General features: G+C 45.2%; 1 protein-coding gene across 5 annotated transcripts; it reads left to right on the forward strand.

Moving 5' to 3' along the window:
* The first annotated feature begins 217 nt into the window (after positions 1 to 217).
* On the forward strand, positions 218 to 10,978 carry ATRIP (ATR interacting protein). 5 transcript variants are annotated; one of them, XM_069865506.1, is made up of 13 exons: positions 218 to 448; positions 1,165 to 1,292; positions 2,082 to 2,252; positions 2,572 to 2,687; positions 2,988 to 3,133; positions 4,273 to 4,368; positions 4,993 to 5,122; positions 5,616 to 6,347; positions 6,963 to 7,105; positions 7,813 to 7,904; positions 8,782 to 8,865; positions 9,142 to 9,391; positions 10,200 to 10,978. In XM_069865506.1, exons 1-13 carry the CDS (start codon positions 226 to 228, stop codon positions 10,259 to 10,261), a joined length of 2,373 nt encoding a protein of 790 aa, XP_069721607.1. In that variant the 5' UTR covers positions 218 to 225; the 3' UTR covers positions 10,262 to 10,978. The 5 variants fall into 5 exon arrangements, 4 of the variants coding, with proteins under 4 accessions (XP_069721607.1, XP_069721604.1, XP_069721606.1 ...); XM_069865503.1 differs by having other exon boundaries at positions 1,210 to 1,292; XR_011338171.1 differs by lacking the exons at positions 7,813 to 7,904; positions 10,200 to 10,978 and having other exon boundaries at positions 1,210 to 1,292; positions 8,715 to 8,865; positions 9,142 to 9,206.
* The last annotated feature ends 225 nt before the right edge of the window (positions 10,979 to 11,203 follow it).

Genomic DNA, 11,203 nt, shown 5'->3' on the forward strand with positions numbered 1-11,203 from the left:
GCGACCCGCCCGCGGCGCGCGGCTACCAGGCGGCCAATCAGCGGCGGCTCCGCCTCGGGACCCGCCCCCTCCCCATTCCGGCCAATCAGCGGCGGGTCCCGCCCCCACCCGCCAATCAGCGGCGGCTCCGCCCCGGCCCCCGCCCCCGCTCCAGCCAATCAGCGGCCGCCCCGCCCCGAGCCCCCCGGCCCCGCCCCCTACCGGCCGCGGCGCGCGGGTCCCGCGATGGCGGCGCCGCCCGGGCCGAGGAAGCGCAGCGGCGCGGCCGAGCCGGGGGTCCGGGCCGGGGCCGCCCCGCAGAACGGGCTCCCGCCGCACAAGCGCCCCAAGAGCGGCGAGCACGGAGACCCCTTCGCGGACGGCGATGAGTTCACGGCGGACGAGCTGGAGGAGATCGAGATCCTGGCCTCGCAGGCGCTGGGCCGGGAGGGCGGCGGGGCGCGGGCAGGTGGGTGCGAGCGGCGCCGGGGAGAAGGAGCCGCCGCGGGCCCCGCCGCCCCCGCGCTGCTCACCAGCCCGGCACGGGGCGGCTCTCCCTTGAGGACTCGCTCTGCCGTCCCCGCCGGCCCCGGGGGGCTCCGAAGAGGGGAAGAAACGAGCTGCCGGCCCGGCCCCGGCCGTGCCCGGGGCCCGCAGCAGCGCTCGGCCTGCCGAATCCACACAACGGGTTTTGTATTCAACCTGCTAAATGGAGCAAATAGGTTTCACGAGCTTCCAGTGTGCTTCAAGTTTCGTTTTGAGCACCGTGCCTGTTGGCTCACAGGCCGTCAGCGTGCAGAACGCAGTCGGTTGTCAGATTTACATGGGAAGAGCAGGCAGGGGTCAGGGCTGGTTCCTAGTGACGCACGGAGGGCTGTGTGGTTCGGTCACGCTAAGCTGTAATCCCTCCAGGTCAGACAGTCGTTACACCCTTATTTGTGCAGGGTCTGTTAACTAAAGTTGCGTGGGAGGCAGTGCTTGCGCTTACTGTGGGTCATCTCCCTGTTTGAAGGTACAAGAAGCCTTTAAGGGGAGGGGTTCTCTGTTTTAAGCTTGCACAAGCTCTAAAAATGTGACCGTGGTGGTGAGTTGTGTGCGGTTTACCTGCTCGCAGTGGCGATATAAATATTGAGGTATTCAGATGTATGTCAGGACAATGAAGTCTTGATGTTATCAGGGGTGCAGATGCATCACCCACACTTCAGAACAGCTCTCGGCTCCTTTCTGCAGCAGCAAGCAGTGCAGCGGATGGTCTGCGGGATACGTTCCAGTTTGAAGTCCTGCAAACACAGCATGAAGAGATCAAGCAGAAGGTTAGCGATGTCCTCCCAGTCCCTGTAACGTCTCATTTTGTGGTAGGGCTAATTGAAAGGTGGGATGGGTTCCGTTCCAAGCATTTCATTCCAATCAAGTTGATTAACAATCTTTGAAATCCATGGATCTATTAAAAATGCCATACTAGAAACAGCTCTAGTAACGTTAAGAGCAAGAGCAATCTTATTTTGTGGTGATTCCAGATTAGCAAATGCTAATTTGTCACTTTTCCTTGTTTCCTATCAAGCCCCTTCTCTGTCCTGTTAGCAAGAGTGAGTTTGTGCAACATAAATGTTTGAGAAAGTAAAGTCAGTCCTAAAAGTTGTGTTGTGTTACTTTACGTTCTGATGGCCCTTTATGGAAAGAAATAGATGTGGAAAAGTGAGGAGGTGGGGATGCGTGCCTGTTGGCTGGTGATTCTGATGAGTTGTTATAATGATCATTGTTATCATCCAAACAATGGATGAATTATTGATGTGTGTGACTAGAATACTTTTCAAAGAACAAATGTAATGACAGAGCAGGGGAAAGAGGAGAATGGTCTCTGGCAGATACCAGGGCAGTACGTGAAGATGTGCCTTTGCTGTCATCTTACATTAGAGGAAGCAGTATCTGAGCCTGATTTAATCAGAAAATGATTAGAAGTAACATCACAGAATTTCTGAACTGAGTTACAGGAGTATTTTTCTTCCTAGAAAGTACAGATCTACCTGATTTTCAACCACATAATGGTGTAAATACGTAGTGTTGGCTATGTACATCCATTAATGTAATTCATCTGTTTGCAGCTGAAGGAAATGCAGGATGAAATTCTTATTAAAAATGGAGAGATTAAAATTCTGCGTGACTCGATGCAGCAGATGGAGCATGTGATGGAGGAGCAGAAGAGATCGTACATGCTGTTAGAACAGCAGAAAGCTCAGACCTTAAGTGAAAAAGAAAAAGAGTTCTCCAAAAAGGTTTGTAACTACATCAGTTACCTGTTTCACGCAGAAGCCAATTTTATGGCTTAATGATGTCACGGACCGTTTAGCCCACGAGAGAACATGAGTGAAATTTCCAAATGATGTGTGCTTTTATTCTCTTACCTTGAATTAAGCATTTGTAAGAACTTGCTAAGTTTTATTCTGCCAAAAGAAAAGAGAAAAATTCAGTGTCTTGAGGTTTTTGATCACTTGTTGCTATTTCTTTTTTAAGCAGTGCGAGAAATGAACATTGGGTAACAGCAATGAGTAACATCTGGTAACAGCAAAACTGTCTTTTTAATTCCTCTCTCAGTTACTCTCCTTGCGGTCTGAGTTGCAGTTCAAAGATGCAGAAATGAATGAATTAAGAACACGACTTCAGAACTGTGAAAGAAATAAACAAGCTCCTCAGACGGTTTTAATGCCCAGGTATGAGGTTTGAAAAAGGAATCTTTGTTAGAATGTGTGTGCTTATATGATCAAGGAGGTTTTCTTTCTTCGTAGAACTCTAAGCTCTGTTTTCTTGAAAAAAGTAGAACCAAAGAAAGTCTGCTGGCCTCTGTGGAATTGGCTCGACAGGAGCCTTCCATTCTCTGTGACAGAAATGCAGTTTACCATGATGGTCCTTTTAAAACATAACTATCACAAAAGCTTTCAAATAGATCCTTGTTTAATAAAACAATGACAAAAGAAATCTTGATTCATCTAAGTGTTTGATTCTTATTTTAGCCCTAAAAAGAACTTTGCAATACAAGGGAGATCAGAAGGGTGTTCTCCACAGCCTGGAAGAAGAGCCTTTCCTACAAAGGAGTCCTTCAGTGCTGAAATGTCCACTAGACCGTCGTCTTCTTCAGTCACTACTTCGATCAAAGAAGGTAAAACCATCTCCAACTGGCAGCGTTTTTAGAATACGAGTGTACGAACATTCTGCCTTGAATAAGGATTCAGCAGGTTCACAAGTGTGTGTTTCATCTCTTGCTTAAATTTCTTGCTGTTTTACTGATTAACGCGACTGGCGTTAATCAGCTAGGACCGACATTTACATCAAGGTCACGTTAATTCACACGTGGTGACGCCTCTCTGCCGCGTGCCAGGGCGTCAGTGATGAAGTGGCTGTTGGTGGAATGAAAATCTTTAATTTATTATGTGATGAACTAAAATATCCAAATTGTTCTCTGCCTTTCTCATGGAAGGAAGAACAGAAAATAATTTGACTGTTTCTTGAATTGGTCTGTAGTCAGCCGATGTGGTTTTTTTGTTCCAGTGGCTTTGGCTTTAAAGCTGACCTCTTGCGGATCTTATTATAAATGGTACATATTTAGCCACATTGAAAGAAACAACTGAAACAGATTAATCGTTTCCTCTTTCATGCGCAGAGCAGTAATCCTCACAAAACTGTATTTTGAAATTCATTGAGTCGGGCTTAGGGAAAGAATACATGCATGGATTTAAAGATTACTGTAATACAAAACAAAAACGGTGGGGTTTTATAGCAGCCGACTGCCATGTTTCCATGGCAAGAACCTGGAAGAAGTTCGGATATCGTTAACTAATCCTTACGGGAAGTCACGAAAAGCCTGTGACCTTCCTGTCAGTTACAGCATTCGGTCTGAAACTGTCTGAGCAGTAGGAACGCCATCAAAAGGAAAAATCCAGGACCCTTAAAGCACTGTTATTTCTCCAGCCTCTGTCAGTGCTGGTAACAACACTCTATACCTGTTGGCTTGACGACACACTTAGTAGTTTGCCCACTGAACCCTGCAAGGCTCTTGGCTTCCGTTTGGTCAGAAATTGTGGCTTGTATTGCTGAAGGGAGGATTCTGACACGCTCAATGTTTTTTAGAATTGTATGTTGATTTTTATCAGTCACATAAATGTACCAGGGTGGGAATTCAGTGTTAGGTGTTGGGGTTGTTTCTGAAAGAAAAGTAGAGAGCAGTAGCACTGAGCAACCTGTGGAACGTACATGAGTGATGCTGTCCTGTCTTAGAATCATGATTACTGTTTGTTCTAGACACTAAGGTCACCCATCCTGAAGTGTCATCCATGAAGCATGAAGCAATGGGAAAAAACGGTTCCTACAACTCTGCACATAAACGAAACACCCAAGGTAAGTGAATCTTGTCCATGTGGTGACAGTGAGCGCTCCCGCAGAGCAGCTTGAGGCCATTGCCAAGCAGTGTCCTGCTGGGCAGCCTGCTCGAACAGTGCTGCTGCGCAGAACATCGTAGGTCGCTCTTGGCTTTGAATATTGTGATTTTTGCAGTAAAACATTTCAGATTCTATTCATTATCCTGTATCCTAACAACATTCTTTGTCATTCTATTTAAGAAAATAGTTTGCCTGTGTTTTTGCTTTGTGGAAAGTTAAGGATCATGAGGCATCTTGCTACGAGGCTTGCTCTCCTAGTATCAACACATTTTATGCTTTTTATTGTAAACGTGTAAAAACAGGAAAAATGTACTTTAGTGTAAATGAAGATAAAACCCAATAGACCCACATTTGTAACAGCTGACACCAGGAAGTCTTAAAGACTCAATTCAGAATAGAATGGGATCACGTAATTTGAAGTCTGGACTGGAACATGGAGGGCAAGTCATCAGGGTAGCTGGGATATGTGATCACTTGGCTGAAGAGTCTTTGCTAGTATCAGGTTGTAATTCAAATATTATACAATATAATTTGGTTAATGTTTAAATCGTATCTTAAATTCATTTCTTCTGTACCCTTCCAGGTTCTCTCTTGCTGAATGCCCTGATGAAGCAGCCCATTGTCCCGGGGTCATCACTAGGACTCTGCCACCTTCTCAGCAGTAATGCTGAGCCTCTCCCTGGAGCTGTCCTGCAGCCCAGCTATTTGGATACGTAAGGTTTATTGTAAATTTTCTTAAGCTGTCTCTGATGTGTTCTTGGAGCAGTGGCATTCTCCACACTAAGAAATGCTGCTGGCATGGGATGGCTCCTTCTGGCTGTTCAGTTCTGTTTTGCTTGGGCCATTTAATACAAAACTTGGAACATCGTTCTACATCTTTGATCATTAATTAAAAGCTTTAAACTGGGAAGCCAGTGTTTGAAATGCCGTTTCAGATAACGACTTATAGTGAGCTATTGAAGTTACTCAGCTGTAAGCTCTGACTACTTTTGCAAGACCTAGAAAAGCTTTGGAATTGCTCCTCCCTGTAGGGTTCGAGTAGAGCTTTTTGGTTTTCCCCAATCTGTATTTTATTTTGGGAACAGACATCTCTTCGTACTCTAGGCTTTCCATTATTTGATTCAGAATATGGATAACTCACATTTCCACCATGTTCTCTGCCTTTTCTTTTGAAGTATTTCCCTTCTTTTAATTTTACTTGGATAGGAAGTCCACGCAACTACCCAGCAGCAGGACAGCTCAAGAAGAAATTGCTCCTCTTGTATCCCTGCGAGAAGCTCAGAAACTTGCAATAACAGGCTTGAACTTGATTGCGATGGACGAAGGATTATCTGAAGGAAGCCCAGCAGAAAGCCAGAGAGAGATCTTGCCTCTTGCATGCTGCAAGATCCGAGGTGCCGTGCATCTCTTGCCCTTGGTTGAACATCATATCGGAGCATACTGTCAAGTGGTACAATTGGCGGACAAGTCCATAAATAGTCCTTGTGGAAACCATTCAGACGTTTCTTCCAGAATCAACACAAGTGTGGTGTCGAGTAAGGAGGACTTCAAGTTGTCTCTTGAAGAAACCACAGTTCTATCACTGGGTATTCTTTATTATTTGGCATTTTATAGCTGGGATGTTGTCCATGCGTTGCTGTCTGCTGGAGTGGAAAAAAGTTCTACTGCTGGAGATGAACAGGTTTCCAAGACAGACAAGAACATGCCCTGTGATGGTCAGTGCGATACTAAAGAAGATACCAGGATGCAAGAAGGGCTGCCTGTTGCTCCGCAGGATGCTCCCAATAACGATCAAGCTCAGCATTCTTTGTTTAAGAAGCTGCTGCGGGTTGTAGATTTTTCTGCTGCCAGAGGCTCCCAGACCTGTAGTGTATTGAACCAAAGCCTCAAGGTTCTGGTGAAACTAGCTGAAAATTCAACACTGGAGTTGCTACTAAAGTAAGTTGGCAACAGCTGGGATGATTTCAGGCTCTGTTGTTTAGCAGTTTCCATTCTCTGGAAATCATTTTTGCAGGTGGCGGTAGGCGTTTTGGCACGTGGGAGAATATCCCATTGCTCAGATCGCTGCTGAGAAGCAGTTGAGGGTCTTTCTGCTGCCAGTGCCGCTAATGAGTGTGACAATTGCCCCCAGTCAGTAATGAGATGTTACGGTGTTTATACAAAGCAGATGCTGTTGCCTCGTGTCATCGCTGTCACTTGGAAGTGAGACAATTTCTTGAGGCCATATGCAGTTGCTCACAGTATCCAACGTTTGTGTTGGGGGTTTTGAGGAGCAAAAGCACAGGTTCTCATCCTGGTGGGTAAAACGGCTCCCTCCAACGTGAGATGTTTCGCCTGCTCATGTTTGAATAGACATGATAGGATGAATTGCAGACTGACTGCAAACGGGACAGTACATTTTTCAGTGTACTTTTTATTTACGACCCATAAGTTGAGATCAGGTATGTTCTGAATAGCTAAAAAGGCGTAAATCACAATGCTGTGTACAAGAAATAGTGTATTTTCAGCTTGTTAATGCATTTCCCATTTCTAAGTGCGAGTTCTCTCTTCAAGTTTTCAGCAATTCCTGAGCAGCCAGACCCTGCTCCGGTGCCTCTGTCCCGATACCCCTCTGCCTGCTGCCTTCCTGACCGTGAGGCTGCTCTCCGTTCTTGCTCAGCACCACACGCTGGTCACTCAGCTTTGTTCTCGTTCAGGTAAGAGACTGCATAACACAGGGAACAGTTATCAGCTGAATGTCAGTTAGCGAGACGAACAGTAATACAAATGGGCCTTGCTCCAAGGCATTAAATTCCCAAAGGGCAAAAAGCTGCTGTGTTACCTGAAAACTTGTGTTCCGGTGCAGTGTTTCAGGTATTGTTTGAGGAGTATTTTGTCTGTGAGGTCTGTCTACATGCAGCGCTTTTGGTATCCATGTGGATTTTTACAGCTGCTTCCCAGATTAATTAAATCATAGAAGGGTTTTTGTTGGAACTGACCTTAAAGCTCATCCAGTTCCAGTCCCCCTGCCAGGGACACCTTCCATTGGAGCAAACTGCTCAGAGCCTTGTCCACGTTTATTATATGAAATTGATGAGGAAAAAAGGGCTTTTGAAGAGTTTAGAAGTGTAACTTATCAGCACTCATGACACTGAGTTTAGGGATTCCAGTGCTCTGTGTGACAAAGTCTGTGTCCAGTTCCTTAGGAATGGAGAAGGACAGCGTTGCCACAAATGCCCCTATAAAGTTTAGGGATAGTTCAGTTCCTTCAGCAGTGCTTAAGGTGTCTGAAATGAAGCAAAAAGTTCAGCCTGTCTTTAGTCCCAGGATAGCACGTTACGTACTTTCTGAAATACCTTTGTGTGTGACAGTTACTTTTTGTCATAAGCCACTGACCAGAAGACCAAAGCGTTCTGTGTTTCAGACACCTGCCTCCTCCTAGCACTGTACATGTACATCACATCGAGACCAGATAAATCGGCACCTGAAATGCTTTGGCTGCAGCTGGAACAAGAGGTAACTCCAGCTGTTTGTTCACGTGCTTTTTCCTGCTGCTTCCAGTTGGGGGAGCGGGAGGAGCAAAGCGATGTCCAAACTGTCTGACAGCAAGTTCTTTCCTCAGCTGAAAGAGAACACTGGGAGGAGGGAATTTTGATGATTTTGAAGAGCAGCTGCTTGAAAGTGCATCAGTGACTGGTTTAAGATAACGTCGGTCTTGCTTGAAGAACGAGAATGGTCCTAGGATGGCTGTAAATGTTTGACACTAAGTTTTAGATCAATAGATGAATAAAAGAAGCGAACTCCACAATTCAGTTTGATTGTATTGGTAACTTCTGAGCTGAATCATGTGAGTTATTACATGTAAAAGGCAAGGCAGTCTGTAGCAGCGTAGGGTTGTATCCATGGTATTTGGTGGCAATGCTGACTTGCTGCACGAGAGTAGTGATCACTTCTAGGAAGAACAGCTTTTGCAGTTAATTGCCATTTTTTGTACTGGCAGGAGCGACTGGTTCAAGGCTTTACCACTTGCTCCACTTCTGCTCTCATTTGAAAGAATTCTGAACTATATCACCCTACCTACACTTGTGATATTAAGTGTAAATGTATTATTTGTAAGCAGTGACTTAATGCCACTGCCCCTCTCTAGCCTTTCCCATCAGACAGCTGGAAAGGTTTCTGTGCCAGGCAAATTCTACATCTGGGAAGTTTTACAGGGGAAAAAAACATTAACAGGTTTTGGGGGTAAAAAAGATAAACTTAAGAAAAAAAACCAGTAATGTGTGGAACAAGTAATGAAATATCAATTCTACCCCCCTTTATTTTCAGTGAGATTGTCTGATAGTTCTGCCGAGCCCCAGTTCCCCCGATAACGCAGTCTGTGTGTTTGCCATAGACAGTTCGACTCCTGACGAGGTGCACACGGTGCTCCGGTCCTGCGGCTTTGTTACCTGGCACGGACTGCCAGTGTAGCCTCGAGGTATGTCGCTGCAGCTGAGCTCAATCTGCTGAGAACTTAACGGTACCCCTAACAATGCCAAAAGAGCTTTTTGCCCCTTTTTTTAGCTGCAAGGAAACAGAAGTGTACAGTGCTTTCAACGATGCCACCTTCTAGGAAGCTGGCTCTTGCTTGCTAGAAAATATTCTGAAACTGGGAAGCTTGAGGTGATTAATCAGGGAAGTTCAGAATGAAATAAGTTTTCCACCGCTGTAATTTTACTTTGTGTACTGAGGTGCCTTTTTTCTCCTCTTGCAGGTGGTTAAAGCCCTGATTATAATGTTGCACAGACAGTGGATGAAGATCAGAAGATCCGAGAACAGTGTGTGTGCACATAAGGAACAAGTCATTCAGTTCTTACGGGATGCAGTTCTCCTCTTGCACAGCCTGTCTCAGAAGGATAAACTGTTTCACGAACACCGCTTGGAGGTTCTCCATCAGTACGAGCAAGCCATGCCAAGCATAAGGGCCATTCTCAAAAAGACTGAAAAACTGAATGCCTGTGAAGGTAAAACCAGTCAGATGATAATGTTGGCTTTTTTTTCCATGCTGTAGAAATAGAAATTTATCTCATTTAACAAGTACCACATACCAAAAACTGTGGCTGGTTGTTGCTGACCCCTCTGAAGGTGGCAGTCCATAGTACAGTTTCTCAGACTTCATTAGACTGATTCACTCTTCCGCTTTTCTTCTTTAATAGTTTTATTTTGTTCTTCTCCCCATAAAAACATCTCTATTCCAATCAGACAAGATCGCATCTCTCTGCATCAGAACAATCTGCACTCTATCTGACCTTGTTTAAAAGCTCCCTCATTATTCCAAGTTTCCAGCTAGCATTAAGCCTGCTTTCTGCAGTTGTTTTCCCCATTGCCTCCTTAACATCTTTTTCTTCCTCTTTCCCCCCCCACCTTCCTCCATTACCCCAAAAGCTCCTCCAGCCCGTGTCCATCAGGCCTTGCCCCATGCTTTGCACACTTCCAGCATCCTGTTCCTACAGAGCACTGATCTCAAGGAATCGCCTCTCCTCCTTGTCCCTTGATGCTGTTAGTCAGAACCAGTTGGAAAAGAACAAAGTGCTCTCTACTATTTTTCCATTAATAGACAAATTTAACTGAATGTCCAATATAACTTTCTCCTTCAGTGCCTGAAAAGAAAGGCATTCAGGAAGAGAGGGAGAAGTTTGTATGACAAAACACGTCTCTAAAGGCTGTTTGCTGTAGCCTTCCACAGTTGTGTTTTACAATGCAAAGACACCAGCTATAACTCTGTCAAATAGAAAAATGGCCCTCTGAAATGAAATTTTCTTGTTGTTGCAGAGATGATTTTGGACGAATTGTATCCTCCCGAGACAGAAGACCAAGGAATGGACTCCAGCTAGCTAATGTCCAGCAAAGGACATCAGTCATAAGAATTATTGCCAGTGTGAACCTGAGATTTAAAAGGTCTGTTTTATTAAGTGATAGTCTAAAGGTTGCACTCGGACACAGCACAGCTAATTCACATTCCTTTGTGATAGTTTAGGTGCTGTCTAAGTGTGGCTGAAAGCAAAAACATTTTGATATAAGAATGATACTGCAAGGTACCGTTTTGCTGTGCAAAACCACTCAGTGGCTTGCGACTGGTTCAGTTCATGAATTTCATGCTCTATGAAACTGCTGTGAATGGAATGTGAAAATGTCACTATTTACTGTGACTGCACATGAGTTGGATGCTGAATGTGCTGAGGTGTTTGGGGTCACCGCGTTGATATGAAAATCTTTTGTATTTGTGCCTTTTGCAGCTGTAACACTTTTCTTGCTTGACTTCCAAATTTTTCATGTTCTACTGTTAAAGAGTTTACTGTGACTTTAAAAGCCTTTCTAGAAATAACTTGCATTTGGTGGTTCAGTTCTGAGCAAGAAATTCACGGCCCGTAATAATCACAGTTCACTCATTTTTCTCTGTTGCGAATCTGCTGGAAGTGAACCTGGGCAGCCTGGTCTAGGGGCATGTCCCTGCCCAGGGTGCGGGGGTGGAACTGGATGATCTTTGGGGTCCCTTCCAACCCAAACTACTCTATGATTCTATGAGCTCCCAAGATGCCAAACGAAAAATACTACAGCTTCTTGTTTAAAAAGCAACCTTACACGAATAAGGTGGTAATGTGGGAGAGAGCTTTGTGTCTTACCTGGGGAGAGCAGGGTACTGGCCTGTGCAGAGTGACTGGTGCTCCGGGTGCACTACCTGGATAGGCGCTGCAGTGAAGATTAGCGAGCATCTCATTCCTGGGATGCAGCCCTGATGAGGAGGAAGAACTGTTGCTGTACAATTATCAGCTGCC

This window comes from Phaenicophaeus curvirostris, chromosome 11 (assembly GCF_032191515.1).
Source record: "Phaenicophaeus curvirostris isolate KB17595 chromosome 11, BPBGC_Pcur_1.0, whole genome shotgun sequence".
NCBI classification, from domain to species: Eukaryota; Metazoa; Chordata; class Aves; order Cuculiformes; family Cuculidae; genus Phaenicophaeus; species Phaenicophaeus curvirostris.

Excerpts from the sequence above, each read along its gene's own strand:
- ATRIP (XM_069865506.1), top strand. The coding sequence starts at position 226 with ATGGCGGCGCCGCCCGGGCCGAGGAAGCGCAGCGGCGCGGCCGAGCCG. Across the intron at positions 3,134-4,272 it reads CACTACTTCGATCAAAGAAG|ACACTAAGGTCACCCATCCT; the intron begins GTAAAACCATCT and ends TGTTTGTTCTAG. Across the intron at positions 8,866-9,141 it reads ACTGCCAGTGTAGCCTCGAG|GTGGTTAAAGCCCTGATTAT; the intron begins GTATGTCGCTGC and ends CTCCTCTTGCAG.